Source organism: Leptonychotes weddellii, chromosome 10, assembly GCF_054177405.1.
Source record: "Leptonychotes weddellii isolate Sample4059 chromosome 10, ASM5417740v2, whole genome shotgun sequence".
Lineage (NCBI taxonomy): Eukaryota > Metazoa > Chordata > Mammalia > Carnivora > Phocidae > Leptonychotes > Leptonychotes weddellii.
Genome location: NC_138378.1, coordinates 20,886,675 through 20,904,048, shown reverse-complemented (window position 1 = coordinate 20,904,048; position 17,374 = coordinate 20,886,675). Strand labels below are relative to the sequence as shown.

At 54.6% G+C, this 17,374-nt stretch overlaps 1 protein-coding gene across 12 annotated transcripts in view; it reads left to right on the top strand.

Annotated features, from left to right (window-relative positions):
- CEP250 (centrosomal protein 250) overlaps positions 1 to 16,585 on the top strand; it is a 53,286-nt gene extending 36,701 nt beyond the window's left edge. For 9 of the 12 annotated variants that reach the window (XM_081832840.1, XM_081832845.1, XM_081832841.1 and 6 more), the window contains 7 exons: positions 808 to 929; positions 1,373 to 3,988; positions 6,452 to 6,544; positions 6,747 to 6,902; positions 7,372 to 7,473; positions 8,478 to 8,540; positions 9,917 to 16,585. In XM_081832840.1, the coding sequence (XP_081688966.1) occupies positions 808 to 929; positions 1,373 to 3,988; positions 6,452 to 6,544; positions 6,747 to 6,902; positions 7,372 to 7,473; positions 8,478 to 8,540; positions 9,917 to 10,180 (3,416 nt within the window). In that variant the 3' untranslated portion in view covers positions 10,181 to 16,585. The remainder of the gene's footprint in view (positions 1 to 807; positions 930 to 1,372; positions 3,989 to 6,451; positions 6,545 to 6,746; positions 6,903 to 7,371; positions 7,474 to 8,477; positions 8,541 to 9,916) is intronic. The other 3 variants (XR_014149100.1, XM_081832843.1, XM_081832847.1) reach the window with 3 other exon arrangements.
- The last annotated feature ends 789 nt before the right edge of the window (positions 16,586 to 17,374 follow it).

Sequence of the window (17,374 nt, the reverse complement as noted above, 5' to 3'; positions counted from 1 at the left end):
CTAGGCTTCCCCCTTCTCTGTCTGTGTATTAAAAAACTGGCAATCTAGGGCCAGGACTGTGAGAATGTTATAAAATTCTGTGTCTTTTGTCATTTATCCATGTTACTTATTTTTGTCATCTCCAGCTATGTTGTCAAAATTATTCACCTTCAACAGCAGAAGGATCATGGGCTTGTTTGGGAGACAGCAAAGTGGGGGGACCTGGGGAGAATGCCCGCCCCGCCACAGCCAAGGGCATGGGTGGTGACTACTTGGCAAAAGAAAGGAGACGGCGGGTCTTGGGGGCCGAGGCTCTGTGGTAGAAGAGAAGAGGACAACTTGGGGAGGGGGATCTGGGTCTTGAAAGTATCCCAGAGGGCTCCCTGAGAGCCACACGCACAGAGCTGGGTTCTGGTGCATTTTGCAGAAATGGGGGGCAGCCAGCAGAGCAACAGTGGTCTCTGGGAACCTCTGCAAGCCATAGAATTAGAGACTAGAAAGGCCCTCCAGTGTCATCTGGCTCCCCCCGGTCGGGAATCCGGGGTTGGAGATCTCCAGGTGGTCGGGATGGGGCAGTGTTGGGAGGACAGTTAGGCAAGTGCTAGCACCGGGCGGCGGCTCCGGACGGGAGTGTGGGAGTCGCAGGAGCCCCGACAACCAGGAATAGTTGGCAGATGGGTGGCGTGGCTGTGAGACTGGATGTAATTCTCTCCTTCCTGGCCTTCTTCCCCTTTGATTCTGTTCCTCACCCTCCATCTGCCTCCATGTCCCTCTTTTCCTCCGCCCTCCACCCTGGGCCTTGCTCTGCCACCTCCCCTCTTCCCAAAGAGAAATGCAAGTGGGAAGGAAAGCAGAACTCGCTGGAATCCGAGCTGACGGAGCTGCACGAAGCTGTGGCATCATTGCAGGGTCGTCTGCGGCAAGCAGAGCTGCAGGGACTGGAGGCCCAGGTGAGGTGACCCTGCTCCGGGGTAGGAGGAGGAGGCCTCAGGGCCCAGGCTGTAACTCCAAAGCCACCTGGGCCTTTGGTCATACCCCATCCACGGGTAGTGCCCGACATCCTTCAGCAAGGGGCTGTTTCCCCGGCTGTCTCGCTGTCCTTGAGGGCCATTAGGAAGGCCCCAGCGAGTTTTCCTGAAGGGAGGCAGAAAAGTTTGTCCCTTGCCCTGAAGGACCGGAGTCTGGGATTTCTCATTTGTCTCAGGCTTTCTCCTCTGGGCCCTAGTGGAGCTGTGGAACGCGGTAGGGACGATCTTTTACTGGATCAGCTTAAGTGGAAGGAACCAGTTCTCTTTGTCCCTCCTTGACGGGGCTGGGGCTACCGAAGGGCCTGCACTGGGGTGATAGTATCCGGGAAGTGTAGCCTAAGGTGGTTTTTCGTCTTCTTTTCCAGAAGGAGCGAGGGCTCCTGCAGGTAGCCAAGGAGAACCTGACAGGACAGGTGGAACGTCTGCAGGCATCTGTGGCGGAAGCCAGGGCTCAGGCCAATGCTGCCGGGGCTCTGGAGGAGGACCTGAGAACTGCTCGCTCAGCCCTGAAACTCAAGAACGAGGAAGTGGAGACTGAGCGTGAGCGAGCCCAGGCTCTGCAGGAACAGGGCGAGCTGAAGGTGGCCCATGGGAAGGCTCTGCAGGAGAATTTAGCTATCCTGGCCCAGACCCTATCCGAAAGGGAAGGGGAGATGGAGGCTCTGCGGGGAAATATCCAGGAACTGGAGAAGCAACGGGAGATGCAGAAGGCTGCTTTGGAAGTGCTATCTCTGGACCTGAAGAAGAGGAACCACGAGGTAGGCGTGCAACAAGAACAGATCCAGGAGCTGGAGAAGTGCAGGTCCGTCTTAGAGCACCTGCCCCTGGCCGTCCAAGAGCGGGAACAGAAGCTGGTCGTGCAGAGGGAGCAAATCAAAGAGCTCGAGAAGGATCGAGAGACCCAGAGGAGCATCTTGGAGCATCAGCTTCTCGAACTTGAGAAGAAGGCCCAAGTGATAGAGTCCCAGAAAGGACAGATTCAGGATCTGAAGAAGCAGCTGGTTACTCTGGAATGCCTGGCCCTGGAACTGGAGGAAAACCATCACCAAATGGAGTGCCAACAAAAGGCCATCGAGGAGCTGGAGGGCCAGAGGGAAATGCAGAGGGTGGCTCTGACCCACCTGACGCTGGACCTGGAGGAGAGGAGCCAGGAGCTGCAGGCCCAGAGCAGTCAGATCGACGAGCTGGAGAGCCATGGCACCCTGCTGGCACGAGAGCTGCAGGACAAGGACCAGGAGCTGAAGTGCCAGCGACAACAGATCGAGGAGCTGCAGAGGCAGAAGGAGCGTCTGGCTCAGGACCTGGAGAGGAGGGACCAGGACATGCTGCTCCAGACGGAGAGGATCCGGGCCCTGGAAGACCAGAGGACGCTGCAGACCAAGATCCTGGAGGAGGACCTGGGACAGATCAAGCTGTCGTTGAGGGAGCGAGGCCGGGAGCTGGCCTCCAAGAGGCCGCCAACACCGGAGCGGGCAGAGGAGGGGAAGGGCCCGGGTAAAGCACAGCGCGGAAGCCTCGAGCACATGAAGCTGATCTTGCGGGATAAGGAGAAGGAAGTGGAGTGCCAGCAGGAGCGCCTCGGAGAGCTGAGGGAGCGCAAGGACCAGCTGGAGCAGGAGCTCCAGGACCTACACAGGAAGGCGGGTGAGACCAGCATCCTCCTGAGCCAGCGAGAGCAGGAGCTGGTGGTCGTGCAGCAGCGTCTACAGGATGCCAGGGAACGGGCGGAGCTGAAAGAGCAGTCGCTTCAGGGTCACCTGGAAGAGGCGCAGAGGGCCCTGGCTCAGAGGGACCAGGAGCTCGAGGCCCTGCGGCACCAGCAGCAGCAGGCTCGGGAGCAAGAGGAGACGACGAAGGAGAAGGCAAGCGCGCTGCGGAGCGCCCTGGAACGGGCCCACGCCGACCTGCGGGAGCGCCAGGGAGAGCTCGAGGGCCACAGGGAGCATGTGCGAAGGCTCCAGGATGAGCTGGCCGTGGAGGGACAGCGCGGGCAGGCCCTGGAGGAGGTGTTGGGTGCCCTCAGGGCTGAGTCTCGGGAGCAGGGGGAGGATCTGCTGGCCCTCCAGCAACAGTGTGCCGAGCGGGCCCAGGAGCACGAGGCGGAGGTCAGGGGCCTGCGGGACCGCCTGCTGCAGGCGGAGGCCATGCTCAAGGAACGGGACCAGGAGCTGGAGGCCCTGCAGGCAGCCGGCCGCTCCTCCCAGCGGCGGGAGGAGACTGCCCGGGACCAGGCCGAGGCTCTGCAGGAGGCCCTGACCAAGGCTCAGGCCGCCCTGCAGGAGAAGGAGCAGCGGCTGCTGGGGCAGGCGGAATTGAGCCGCAGCCTGGAGGCCAGCACGGCCACTTTGCAGGCTGCCCTGGACTCCTGCCAGGCGCAGGCCCGGCAGCTGGAGGAGGCCCTGCGGAGGCGGGAAGGCGAGATCCAGGACCGGGATCTCCAGCACCAGGAGGCCGTGCAGCAGCTCCAGTGGGCACTGGCCCAGAGGGACGAAGAGCTGAGCCATCAGAAGAGGCAGGGGCAGCTGCTAGAGCAGTCTCTGGCCCAGAGGGCCCGAGAAGATGCCATCCAAGAGAACCAGGCTCTGGGCCGGGAGAGAGAAGAGGAAGAGATGCGGGGCCTTCGTGAAAGCCTGAGGGAGTTGCAGCTGACTCTAGCCCAAAAGGAAGAGGAGATTGTGGGGCTGAGGGAGGCCCAGCAAAGGAAGAATCTGGAGGACTCACCCCACAACCACACAGCCTCCCCAGCGGAGGAGCCCTCTACAAACTTTGACACTTTAGGACCCCGGCTGCAGCATGAGCTGGAGCGATTGCAGGCAGCACTGAGGCAGACAGAGGCCAGGGAGATCGAGTGGAGGGAGAAGGCCCAGGACTTGGCGCTGTCCCTGGCCCAGAGCAAGGCTAGCGTCAGCAGCCTGCAGGAGGTAGCCATGTTCTTACAGGCCTCTGTTCTGGAGCGGGACTCAGAACAGCAGAAGCTGCAGGTGAGTCACTCCACGGGTAGTACCGGCCAAGGGGGGCAGAGCCTGTCTGGCTGAGCTCAGGGGCCTCGTGCCACCCTGGGCTTGTGACACCTCAGGGTGCCAGAGGGCGGAGATAGGTGGAATCCAGGGTATTGTGCTGATCTGAGGAGATATGGAGAGAATAAGACAGCTACAGTTCCTGCCCTCATAAAGCTTATAGTCTAGCAGATAAGCAATTAGAGTGCAGTGTCTGGTTCTAATTAGAGCCTCATTAGGGAAGTTTAATGTGCTCTGAGCACAGAGAGGGTACCCAGCCGGCCTTTCCTAGTAGTAAATCCTGGAAGGCTTACCAGTAAAAGCAGGGTTTAAGATTAGATCTGATTCGACCAGTAAGGAATTAGCCAAGCCCAAGTCTGGGAGGAGCTTTCTGGGGAAGAGGAAAGAGGGAGGAGAGCACGGGCCATCTGTATAAGGACTTCAGGCTGAATGGGACACAGAGGGGCAATTGGCAACAGACAAGGCAGCAGGGGCCCCATCGTTCAGGGCTTCTGAGTCGTGTCAAGGACCTGGGTGACCAGTGGGACCTGGATGAAGTGTTTGGGGCAGTGGGGGAGGGTGACACATCCAATGCAACAGTAGATCTGGGGAGACCAACAAGGACGCAGTCATCAAAGTCCCGGGACAGATGGTGACCTAAGACAGTAAGGGTGGACGGTGACGTGGGGGTAGGCCTAGAAGCTCACAGGACTCCTGGCAGTTGACTGGCTAAGAGACAGGGGAGTGAAGAAAGGGCAGAAGGAAACCAAACCCCCAGGTTTCTGCTCAATGGCAGGTTTCGGGAATACTACGGAATGGCAGTGGAGTGAGGGGCTTACGGGACCTGCAGGGGATGACGTCCAGGGGGCAGGTCTGTAAAGTAATCTAAAGGAGAAGGATGATGCTATGGATAGAGACTTGGGGTCCTCAGCAGTTAAGGACGGGTGCACTCCTCTAGGCAGAATATCGAGTGAGAAGAGAAGTGGACCTTAGGGTACAGCATTCAACCTTAAGGTCAGGGGCCATGTGTTAGTCCCCTTTGCTTCTCCAGCACTGGGCACAAGGCCTGCACAGAGTAGGCAGTCAGGAAAGCAAGGTTGACTTTTGGCCATAGAGAGGCATTGTCTCTTTTGCCAGGAGGAACCCAGCCCATTTTTCCCAGGAAACTGACTCCACATCATGGGGCCTTGACCAGGGTTGAGCCCCAGAGAACCCCCTCCGTCATCTGAGACACACAGTGCTGCAGGGACTTACCTTCTGGGAGCAATATGCAGAGAACGGGATCCATGAGTGAACTTTGGAGTCAAGTTCCTGGGTTTACAATACCATCCTACAGTCTATAGGCTGTGTGACCCTAGATAAGTGCCTTCACTTCTCTGACTCTTGGTTTCCTCTTCCATAAAATAGGGAATGACAGTACCAGCCCCATAGGGCCATTTGAGTATGAAATGAGATAATACATATAAAGTGCATAGGAAGGAAGCATTCGATAAGTAGAATTCCTTTCCTATTTTTAGGCTCATTCTTATAGGCACAGAACAAGCAAGGTCTGTTGCTGGGCAGGAGGGTTACCGAGCAGTATCGTAGCTCGGGTCAAGGTCCCCCTGCACTCCCCCCCAAACACTCAAGAACATCTTTCAGATGCAGCCCTTCATCGCAGTGCTATCATTTCTTATTTTAAGCATTTTCCCTGCCATGCACGGTTACTCTTGCTTCCTTCCACAACAACCCTGAGAAGTAGGAATTATTATCTCCAGTTTATAGTTCAGAGAGGCCAAGTAACTTTTCCAAGGTCATACGGCCAGTCAGTGGCAGAACTAGATCTAGGGAGTCTGACTCCAGAACACAGCCTGTTGACTGCTGGGCGCTCCCTGTCTCCCAGACGACCTAAACCCATGTACACTCCCTTCCTCTTATCTATCTCTTTTCTTGACCATTATCATTTATGAGACATACGGTGCCTAGAAAATATCTAGCGCTGGGGTCCCCACTCATCAGGAGGGATTTAACCCCAGAGGCTTGATCTGGCTTCATGGAGCATGTGGTCATTTTACAAATGAGGAAATTAGGTTTTGGAGCGAGCTCATATCTTGACCCAGGTCATAGAGCCGGTAAGTAGTGACAGAATGCCCAGCTCTGTGTGATCCCAGAGTCCATGCTCTTTCTACAACACCTCAGTGCTCCAGGTTGATGCTTAGCTTATGGAAGATCTCAAACGAGTCAGGTTTTAGTCCTAGCCCACCATGTATTTTTGAATAGACCCCTCTCTGCTTCTTTGCTTTGTCCATCTGTAAAATAAAGATTCTGCACTAGAATAGCTCAGAGTATCCAGGAACAATGACTATAACCTGATGAGAAAATTAACTGATTTTTATGAGGATGGAAGGTAGTGTGGGTCTGGATATGAGGTTGCCATGGTGTGATTTGCTCCACACCTTGATATCCCAGGATGAGTTGGAGCTCACCAAGCAGGCTCTAGAGAAGGAGCGGCTCCTCAGCCCTAGCTCAACCAGCAGAGCGGAACGGGGGCCCAGAGAAGAGGTACGTGCACAGCTGGAAGAGGTGACCTGGGGGCCTGGTGGGAACCGTGGCCAGAAGGAAGCTTCTTTCCAGGGGCTTGTTCCCCTCCTTTGGGAACTGGGTCCCTGAAGCTCAGACCTGCCAGATTGGTCCCTTTGTCCTCTATCGGTTCCCCATCCGTCTAAGGGGCTGGCCAGGTGCGAGTCCCAGGTCTGTCCTGCAGGTGTCAGGAGTAGAGGCTGAGCCTGGTCTCGGCACGGAGGAGAGGCAGCTCTGGGGACAAAGGCTGGAACACCTGCAGGAAGCCGTGGCGCAGCTGGAGATTGACCGGAGCAGGCTCCAGCGCCACAACGTCCAGCTGCGGGTCACCTTGGAGCAGGTGAGTCCTCTCTCCTGTCCCCAGCTCCCGCGTCTGGGGTCCGGTGCGCAGGCATCTCCACTTCTCATGTAGCCCCCAGAGCAGAGTGCTAACCTGTAGCCCAGTGGCCACATCCAGCACTGCCTTTTGCTGAAAAGCAATGTTCGTGAGAGACTGCAACAGTGCAGTTGAATAGTTGTGCCAGAGATTTGGTGGCCTGCAAAGCCCAAAATACTACAGAAAGCATTTGCTACGCCTGCTCGGAAGGCCTGAGAGGCGGGCCTTACCTCTTCCGCCCCAGCAGCGTCTCTGCTCTCAGGGCTGCTCTGGCCTGCGCCCTCCTCCTCCCAGTTTAGCTTCTCGTGGTTGCTGTCCCCTGCTCACACCTACACCCGCAGCCGAGCCCACACCGGCCTTCTCTCGCAAAAGGCAGTTCTGCTCCAGCCCCAGAGCCAAGCCAAACCCTGACTTCTCACCTGCATCCCGGCAGGTGGAGCGCGAGCGCAGGAAGCTGAAGAGGGACTCCATGCGCGCATCGAGGCCCAGCGTCCCGGAGGTCAGGGAAGCCACAGCTTCACCCCCCACACAGCAGGTTTGCCTCTTTGGCTTAACTGTAGCCTCCAGAGAGCCCACATCCGGGCCCAGAAACAGCCCCCTGCAGTGCCTGTCCCAGGCTACCTCACAGGGGGAGACGGCCATGTGAGCCGATCCGGGGAGCCCCCTCCTGGCTGGCTTCTGCGAAGCTCAGTCTGTCCCTGACCCAGGAAGGAGGCCCATCCTCGGTGGGGATGGAGTCACGGCTTGCAGCCCTACCTTCTCAGGAGCTCAGAAGGCCTTCCCTGATGTGTAACCTCCCTGCTTCCAGACCAGGGCCTCAGGCTCATCCAGGAGCGGGGCTCATCAGGCTTCTGGTCAGAATCCCAGGCGAATGGGTGTTGGGTGGTGCTTGCCAGAACCTAATGTGCCTACGATCCTGATAGCAGCTTTGTGGGCCTCTCGGATCTCCTCCCTTGTAGTACTGAATTTACAAGATTAGAGTCCATGGTATTTCCTGGGACTAGACTCCCTTTTTGGGGTAAGGAATTGGGGGAAGACTCCCCAAACCAGCACTCTTTTAGCTGGGTTATGCCCATCAATAAACAGTGCTGCAGCCTGTCCGGGAGAGACTGCTTCTGGTGGCTGAGCATCTCCCAGCTCTCCGTTCCCCTTCCTTTATGAAAGCTTCCCAAGGGCAGGCACCTCGTCTTACTTCCTTTCTGCATCCCTAGCTCACAGCCCAGGGCTGGCACAAGGCAGATGTGTGGCATACTTCTGTAAATGAAAAGGTGACTCAAAGAAGCCAATGCCAAAAGCCAAGCCTTTTGGATGTTCAGCATCAGGTCTCCATGGGCGTCATCCACTAGGCTGGCTTGGGCCCTCCTGGGCTTCCTTGCCCAAGGGTCAAGGTACCCTATGGAGTCCAGTCTGGTTTCGGGCACTTCTGGCCCATAGCCCTTACCTTGGCCTCCAGGATTGGGATGAGCTGGCTGAAGATGCCTATAGAACCCCCAGGGCGGGAAGGCCTATTCCAATAGGAGTGGCATTTGTCTTCCATAGGATGGAAGGGGAGGACAGAAGGGCTCCTCAGATGCCAAGCACATTGCTGAACTGCAGAAAGAGGTATGTTCTAGAAGGATCAGCTTTCTAAGCCCCTTTTCCCTCCCTTGCAGTCAGGCAACAAGGCGTGAGTGTCTGCTGTGTGCTTGACCCCTTGTGCCCTTCCAGCGGGGAGGCGGGAAATAGTTCCTCCCTCAGAGAACTTCAGTCTGTGTGGGAGGCAAGAAGAGCCCAGTCCCAACTCAACCTCCCATCTGCTTAGGGTAGGAGCGAGGAAGAAAGCATGCTTTAGACCCCAGACTGCCAGGTTCCTACCTAGGAAGGAAAAGGAGAAGGAAGGGGGTTGAGGGGCAGACGGAAGATTCTGGGAGGTCAGAGGAAAGCAGACACAAGCATCCGGCCTCCTCTGCCCTCACATGCACCCTGCACGCAGGACTGTCGCCGACACACCAGGCAGGGTAGCCTGCGCCGCCAGCACCAAGATCCATACCTCAGAGCTCGGCTCCAGCCGCCCCCCCGAGAAAGCCAGGATCGAGGGCCTTCTTGCCTCATAGGCCTCACCTGAAGGCTCACCCTGTCTCCCAAGGCCCGGGAGTCATAAGAACTGTGGGATTTCTATTTCTGAGCCCGTTTCAGAGACTAACAGTCACTGCTGGCAGAGCCTGACTATGCAGCTAGACTCGGCTATTAATTTGAATTCATACGAAGCAGCCCTGAGATGGGGCCCGGACTAGGGTGAGGCAAGGGAGGCACACAGGGTGAGAATTTAAGGAGATGCTCACTGTCGACCTGGAGTCGCTCCTTAAATTTTACACGCCAGGCTCCTCTCTGCCTCACCTTAGTCCTGGCCCTGCCCTGAGCGCCCAGTAACCACCTCCTGGTAGTCTCAGTGTACTCATCCAAGAAACAAGGGCTCATCACTGATTCTCAACCCTGGCTGCACATGAGAACCACCTGGGGAGCTTTGAAAAAATACTGATGCCCAGGCCTCACCGCAGTCTAATTAAGTCAGAGTATTTATCAAAAGCTCCCAGAGGGGCACAGTAGAGCTTCCTGCAGTGATTAAAATATTCTGTATCTTGATCGGAATAGCGGTTATAAGTGCGTATGTACATGATCAAACTCATCACAATGTGCACTTGAAATCCCGGCACTTTATTACATATAAATGATCCCTCAGTAAAGTGGATGAGTAGTTCTGTTGTTGCTGTTGTTTTTAAGGTCCCTACTTGAGTCTCCTATGCAGCCAGGGTGGAGAATCACTGGATTTCCAGTGACTCCCAAGGGCCCTCGCCCCAAACACCCTAGAGCCTGATCCTGAGATTTGTGTGTGGTAGTTGATTCAAATGCTCTCTCCCAAGAGCCCCAAGAGCGGAGCAGGGGGGGACTTGGGGCAGCTTCAAGGCCCTTAATTACTCTTGGTTCCCCCCCCGCCCCAGGTGGCCCTGCTGCGAGCCCAGCTGGCCTTGGAGCGGAAGCAGAGGCAGGACTACATTGCTCGCTCGGTGCAGACCAGCCGTGAGCTAGCGGGCCTGCACCACAGCCTCTCCCACTCACTGCTGGCCGTGGCCCAGGCCCCTGAGGCCACCGTCCTGGAAGCCGAGACCCGCAAGTTGGACGAGTCCCTGACTCAAAGTCTGACATCCCCAGGGCCAGTCCCGCTGTGCCCCAGCCCCAGCACTACCCAAGCCATCTCCAGATAGCAGCCACAGTCAGGGCAGGATCCGGGCCAGCCTGGGACTACACGGACGGACAAATGGTTGTCGTGGCCCAAGGAGGAGGGAAGGAAACCTGCAAGGCTGGGGAAAGGCCCCGGCTCACATGGGAATGAGGCAAGTCACAGCTGCCTGTGGCCCACAGAGTCACCTAGAGGAGTTTCGCTCTGGCCAAGGGGCGTCTGCTGCCTCTTGTCTCGAATATATTATCCCAGCACCTCACTGAATCTTTCTCCTCCCCGCCAACAATAAACCCCGCATCTCTGCCTTTGTTCCCTGCTACTGTCTCCACTTCGTCACTGGGCCGCCGCAGCACAGCAGGGCATCTGCGAAGGAAGGATTTGCTAAAGATTCCTGTCAGGTGGCATGAATTTGCTGTCTGCCTGCATTCTGACAGAAGGCAACAAGACAAAGCCCCCGTCCACAGGGAGCTTGAGTCCAGTTGGCAAGAACACTCATCAATGAGTCACAGACCGTTCTCTGTGCTGACAAGAAGTGCATAGAAATTCCGGGGACCGAGGAAGGAAGGCATGAGCTGACCGTTGAAGGATGGAGGAGTCCGGCGGGGTTGCTAATCTTGTTGGTGAGATGGGTCGGCCTGTGGCAGAGCGTGCTGGGGCTGAGGTTGGATGGGGAGGAGGGAGATTATAGAGGGCCTTGGAATCTAGATTTGAACTCATGGATAATGAGAACCATCATATGTTCTTGACTTAAAACAAGTTCTAGGGCTTCAAAAACAGAGTTGACCTTTGGCTAGTCGGTCTCTGGAGTTCAGACACTCCATCTGGCCTCATCCCCCTTCTGCTCTGGGTGAATGCCCTTGGCGTCCCTTCCTGGGCATACCAACGGGGACCAACTCTGGTCCCCTGTAATCCAGCCACGTGTCAAGCCAATAAAGAGGATAGACAATGGCAGAATTCGTCACTTATGGACTGACCCTGGTGGAGGCACCCTGGACTGAACCTCGTTCACTGGCTTAAGACATTGTTGGCAACTTCTTCGAAGCCTAAGAGAACAGTTTTCTTTTTTTTTTTTTAGATTTTTTTTATTTATTTATTTGAGACAGAGAGAATGAGAGAGACAGAGAGCACATGAGAGGGGGGAGGGTCTGAGGGAGAAGCAGGCTCCCCGCCGAGCAGGGAGCCCAATGCGGGACTCGATCCCGGGACTCCAGGATCACGACCTGAGCCGAAGGCAGTCGCTTAACCAACTGAGCCACCCAGGCGCCCGAGAACAGTTTTCTTTAAAGAAGCTGGGCTTGGCCTTCCTCTGGCCCTTCAACTGTAATCTGGAATTTCCTAAGCCTGAGGATGGAGTTAAGGCCCAGTTAAGAATGTGGGGGTTTGAGAGCAGCACTCCACTCCCCCAAACCTACTTACTCAGGGTTCAGGCCCCTCGTATTCCATCGCATCACACAGAGCGCATGGGGGGGCTGTTCACCACAGCCAAAGTTTTGTTTCAAAAACTCATGGTATGGGACTCCGCAACAGATGCTTAGTAAAAAGTTGCAGTTTAGAACCCCCTCCCCCAGAACTAGATCTGGGGCCCCAGAGATGCTGGGCTCTGGGCGCCACCTCTAGTCAGTTTCTCTGTGACTGAGAATCCTCACCTGGCCTTTTCTGTGCTCGGAGTTCTCAAGGACAAACAGGACTTCTCTTGGTTCCTTACTTTTTGGTCCTTCGCCTCCAGTTCTTTAGCTTAGAGAAGAGTGTGGACCTTCCAGACAAGACCCAACCTTGCCTAAGGGCATCGGGCCAGAGCTTCCTCTCCTTCTCCTCATCACATGCCACAGCGAGTCGGTGGTTCGGAAAAGTCCCTGACCAACTAGGTCTTGTGGATGTACTTGAGGACGGTGAAGTTGGTCACTAGAACCCTGAGGGAAAAGGTCAGAGCTGAGCGCAGAGGTCTCCTTTCACAAAATTTTCTCCTCCCACCTCTTCCTCATCTGTTTTGCTAGAGGCTGGTACAGGCCAGAAAGTCCTGAGAGTAGGAGGGGACAAGAGCTGAGCCAGAGTCTGGGCCACGTTCTTGTTCCTGGGGAGTGCCTGGGTCTGGTGGGAGCAGCACCCCATTCTCTCAACAAGTCTCCGAACTTGGCGTGTTAGAACAAGGATCACCAGAGCACAACCTAATTACCTTGCCTCCTCTGCTTCCCTACTTGGGACTAGCAGCAGCTTAAAGGTAGAAAAGCTGCCTAGCATGAGGTAGGGAAGGAAAAATTGGTTGTATGTTAGCAAGGGTGGTGGGGAGCGCACAATCACAGGCGGTAGAGTGACGGCAAGATCAACATTTACACCAAAAAGCCAAGGTCTGTCCGCTCCAGGCCTGGGGCCTCCGCCAATCACACCACCTGATGAAAGTTGCCCTTGTCCGCCTTGGCTCAAGACCCCTGCAGTCCACACTACATCTGGAGGCTTCAGCAGCGCCTGGATATTCTTGCCAGCTCACGGGCATTCTTGGGTCCTTTATGTGCCCGTAGGCTCTGTTTGTTGCCCGTGTTCCCTGAACCTAAAAACGGGGCCTGGTTCATTCTGCAGAGACAGGAAGTCAGGAGGGCACTGGGGCTCACAGGCCAGCCCTGCTCACCACCCTCACCCCCCCCACCCCGGGACACAGTGTGGTGCCCATGGCTCGAAGACTGCAGACTCCCCGAGTCCCGCACTGTTCAGTGCAGGACTGGCGTGGGCAGGTCTTGGAGTTTTGCTGCGGCCTGGGGATCAGCTGAAATAGTTCCTCCTTGGCCTGCTGGCCTGGGTTGGGTCTCCCAGCGTTGGTGCCTGTGGAGAAGAGCACAGACCACTAGCCGCTTGACCTCCATGTTCTCACACAGAGGAGGCTGGACTTCATCGGAGTAGAGAAAGGAGTCAGGGAGGAGATAGAGCCCAGGAGCTCTGGAGATGGTCTCCAGCTTCATGAGGAGCTTCGGGGCCCATCTGGAAGCACTGGTCAAACGAGGCAGACAGCCTGCGGGTGAAAGCAGGCTATGCAGATGCAGCGCCGTGGTGAGCAACCTCAGAGCCTCTCCAGCTCTGGGGCCCCTGAGAAGCACCTGTGGGGGTGGGGATACTTCACCCACAAAAGCATCAGGGCAACTCCCAGGCTAAGACTTTGCATGCAGGCCTCCTCTCAGCCCATGAATAGGTCCCTTTTCAGCCAGCTGGTTGTTGAATTGGTCTTTGGACAGGGGACACCTTCATGCGTTGTGTCCCCCCACCCCCAGCCCGCACTACCTCACCTCCTACCCCGTGACCACTGACCACCTGTTCACTCCCCAGGCCCGGGGAAGGGAGCAGCTGAGCTCCGTGCAAACGCTAGCCCTGAAGAGCGGGGGTTTGTGGCACAAGGAGGCAGGGGCGCACGGAGGCGGGGGGCCGGAAGAACAGGCAGGGGTTGGGAAGAGCAGGGGCAGTGGCGCGCGGAGGCTGAGAGTTGGAAAAGCAGGGGCAGTGGCGCGCGGGGGCGAGGGGTCGGAAGAGCAGGGGCAGTGGCGCGCGGAGGCGGGGGGGCCGAAGAGCCGGGCTGTCTGTGCCTCAAGCAGCGACGTCCCCTGTGTGATCCTCCAGCACAGTGGGGAAGGAGTGCAAGCTCAGCTCTGCTCACCACACTTAGAACATGAAGAACATAGGGTCTTATTTGGGGCCCTGGAATTTCCTCCCGTCTACCTTGCTGGAACCCGGGTTTGCCTAGACCCCGATGGAGGGGAGGCTCAGGAGGGAGGCTCCTCCAGAGAAGGTAGAGCTGTGCTCCCGGGTCCCATGGGTCTCACCCAGTTCGTTTATATGGGTAACCTGTCACGGTGTGGACATGGTGATCTTCCTTCTGAGTCCTTTGTTAACCAATGTTAGCAGCTTCTTATATGCCTTCGTGAGGCCCGAAGCTTGACACAGGTGGGAAGGCTTGGAGGTAAAAAGGTGAATGAGTCGGGTCCGAGGAGAGTGCGTTTCCCCGCTAGCGCGGTGCATCGTGTCCCACTGAGAGTGGCTGCTCTCTGATCTCAGCACATGGCCTTGTGTGTGGAGGCGGGGAGGGAGATGAGAACTTGTATTCAAATTTGGTTCTTCCTAATTACTGCCAGTTGTTGAGGTGAGGGAATCAGGGAAGGCTTTTATCCAGTGCCTGATAATCCATACATCACTCTTATACCTCCTATCTTGGTTTCCTGTCATAATCTCTCCTAGATCTGAGTATTCCAGCCCTACCTGGCAGCTCCAAGAGTCTAAGGCTCGTGGCAGGCCAAGACTAGCCTCACATTCTAGCTGGCTGATTCCCTGGCCTTCTGCTGTCGCACTGTGGCTTAACAAGTTGTACTGGAGTGGATGTAACTCCCTTCTCTGTGTAAGGGCCCATCTCTTGTCTGCCCAACTCCAAATATAGAAACCTTGTGGAGAAAATGGGCTGCTTGCTGCCCCTGCCCCTAATCCAGCTCTTCATTCACCTGGCAAATACTCGTTAAACCTGCGTGTCACAAAGCTGCACAATGAGCACTGAAAAGAGGAGCTCTTCTCCAGGGAAGGCACGCCTGGACATATACAAACACTCGCAGAATGACCTGGAGGTCCAGAAGAGACTCACTGGCCGCTCGTTGAAGCCAGAGAAAGTGTCACAGAACATCTTGGTGGACGAGAGGGCTGGAGAGCCCTTTCAAAGTGTTTCCAAGCTGATTGGATGGATACCCTGGGTTTATGGGGTCCAGGGGTGCACCTGTGGGTCCCAAGAACGATGGCAGGCTCTTGGAGCTCTAACCAGCTAAACCGCTCAAGTCAGACCTTCCTGACCAGAGCAGAAGCATCAGCCACAGGTGAACATCAAGGCAGCCCATGAGCCTAAAATCCACCATGAAGGCTTCATTACTGTCCCACGCTCAAGGCCAAGTGGCCGGCTGACTCAGACACCAAACACTGGGAAAGGTAGGAAGCTGTGGTCACCGACTTCACCAGCACCCCACTGCGCTGGCCACCTCCTTCACGGTCACCTGCTAAGCTCTACAGGATTCGCCCCTGGAGGCTGAGGAGAGGGAGGGGAGAGGCAACATTTGGTGTATCCTGTGGCCTCCCTGGAGGAGAAGGGGTTGATGCCCCATGGGGTTCTTCATGCCAGCCCAGTATCAGGGACCCCACCACACAAGTCACATTGTGAATTCCTGCATGGAGGCCTTGTGGATAACCGCCTTCCCCTTGGCATTCAGCCCAGGGCCCAGCAGACAAGGGAGGGCTTGGAAATCAAGTGTAATGGGGACGGGAATAAAACAGGCAAGACTGTGTGCCAAGGCCGGTGTGGGGCACCTCTCTGAGATGGGGGCCTCTCTTGCTGGTGCAGCGTTGCTGGGCAGGAAGCAGACAGGGGAAAGGAAGAGCCTCCTGGCCCCTCGTGAGAAAAGAATCTACAGGAAAACTTCGTGATGTGGTTAAAAGTACATTTCTGTCCACTCAAACTTTTTTTTTCTCCACAGATTTTGGTTTCATTTATTTAAAATGAAACCAGTGCACGCACCTGGTTACAAAATTAAGTAGAAAAGAAGGTAGCAGTTTCCCATCCAATTCTTTTCCAACCTCTCTCTGGGGACAGCCAATGCTTGAAGACTCTATTTTTGTAGTGGATAATGTTATTCCTCTAAATAATATGTTTATATGATGTCATGATGGGTCAAGTACCTAGAATAACATGACGATGGGCTGGGGCACTGCTCTCACCTTTGGGGATTTTTGGGCTATGGCTCCACGCTAGACCGGCCGGGATGCTGCAGCAACCTTGGGGAGGCGGGTACGTGTGTGCCTGGTCATATGAGGGTATATGCATTTTGTTAGTGTCTGTGTGCTTATTGGGCAGACAGGGAGGTCGAATGTAGTGGATATTTGTTTTACACACCAAGCAACTGCACACCCTCATTGACTGAGGCTATTTAATTGCCTTGAACCACCGTTTCTACAAAGAAAGCAGGATAAATGCTTCCCCCTCCCCAGTTGATGTAATAGTCTCCGCCAACAAATTGTTTTTATTTCTGAGTCTCATTATGGACTCGGGATTTTTAATGTATTCCCTGTGAGTCCATCACGACAAGTGCTATTTTTGATGATCAGATCTTCCCAACTTTGAGGTCTGGGTTTTCCTTCTACTTTTCCTGTCCAGACTTGGAATCTTTCCATGGGAAAGAAGTGTTTAGAAAACAAAATCTGAGTTCCGGGATCCATCATTGCTACTGGTATGTTCAGGCTTTTAGACTGTTCAGATGCCAGAGCAGAAAATGTATTTGGAAAATCGTGAGTTCACGGTGGTGTTGGTTGCACAACAGTGTGTACTTAATGCCCTTGAACTGCACGCTTTAAAATGGTTAAAATGGCAAATGTTATGTATATTTTGCCACAATAAAAAATAACTTAAAAATTGAGCTTATAATGATATTTCCAGTTTGAATTTAATGTCACAGGGTTTTTACTCTACCTGTCTGACTTTGTATTTGGCTCCTAATAATATTAATATAATTACTTATTTACTTTATTCCATGATAGTCATCATAGTTTCAAAAATAATACCAATATTATAATAAATCTACTGAATGACGTTTAAAATTTCTCTGTAGGTCTTTTTGTACACAGAATATATCCTGCAAAGGATACACAGTGTACTGAGTTCCAAAGGAACTTGAAATAATTCTTTTCTCTGGTGCTTGTGTTATTAATTTGATATACGGTTAGATCCATTTGATTTGTTCTCAACTTTAGGGTTTGCTTGTTTCCATTTTTCATTTGATTATATTTATTGGTTATATATATATTTATTGGTGATATATATATATAGTGCTCTTAAGAATCTGGAATAGAATGTAGTCCTCTAATACCACCAGGAATCCAATGAGAGAAATAAGCTATAGTTTTATTTAGCAGCAGATCTATATCTGGGGTCCCCTTTCTGACGCTCCATGGTCCCCTTGACTACCTGTCAGCTCCCGGGGCCTCCAGGGGGCTGAACAGGTTGGAAAACATGCCAGCAGTAGATAACAACCTTCCCCTCACACTGCAGCTTGAGGATGACCTTCTGTTCTTCTTTGAAACTGTGCATGTTATTCTCGAACCACTATTTATCATACCAGTAACGGGACCACCTCATGAGCTGGTCTGTCCCCAAACCAAATAAGGCACCTGGGAAAGAGGATAAGACAGGAGAGAGCCACAGGGTCACAGGCTG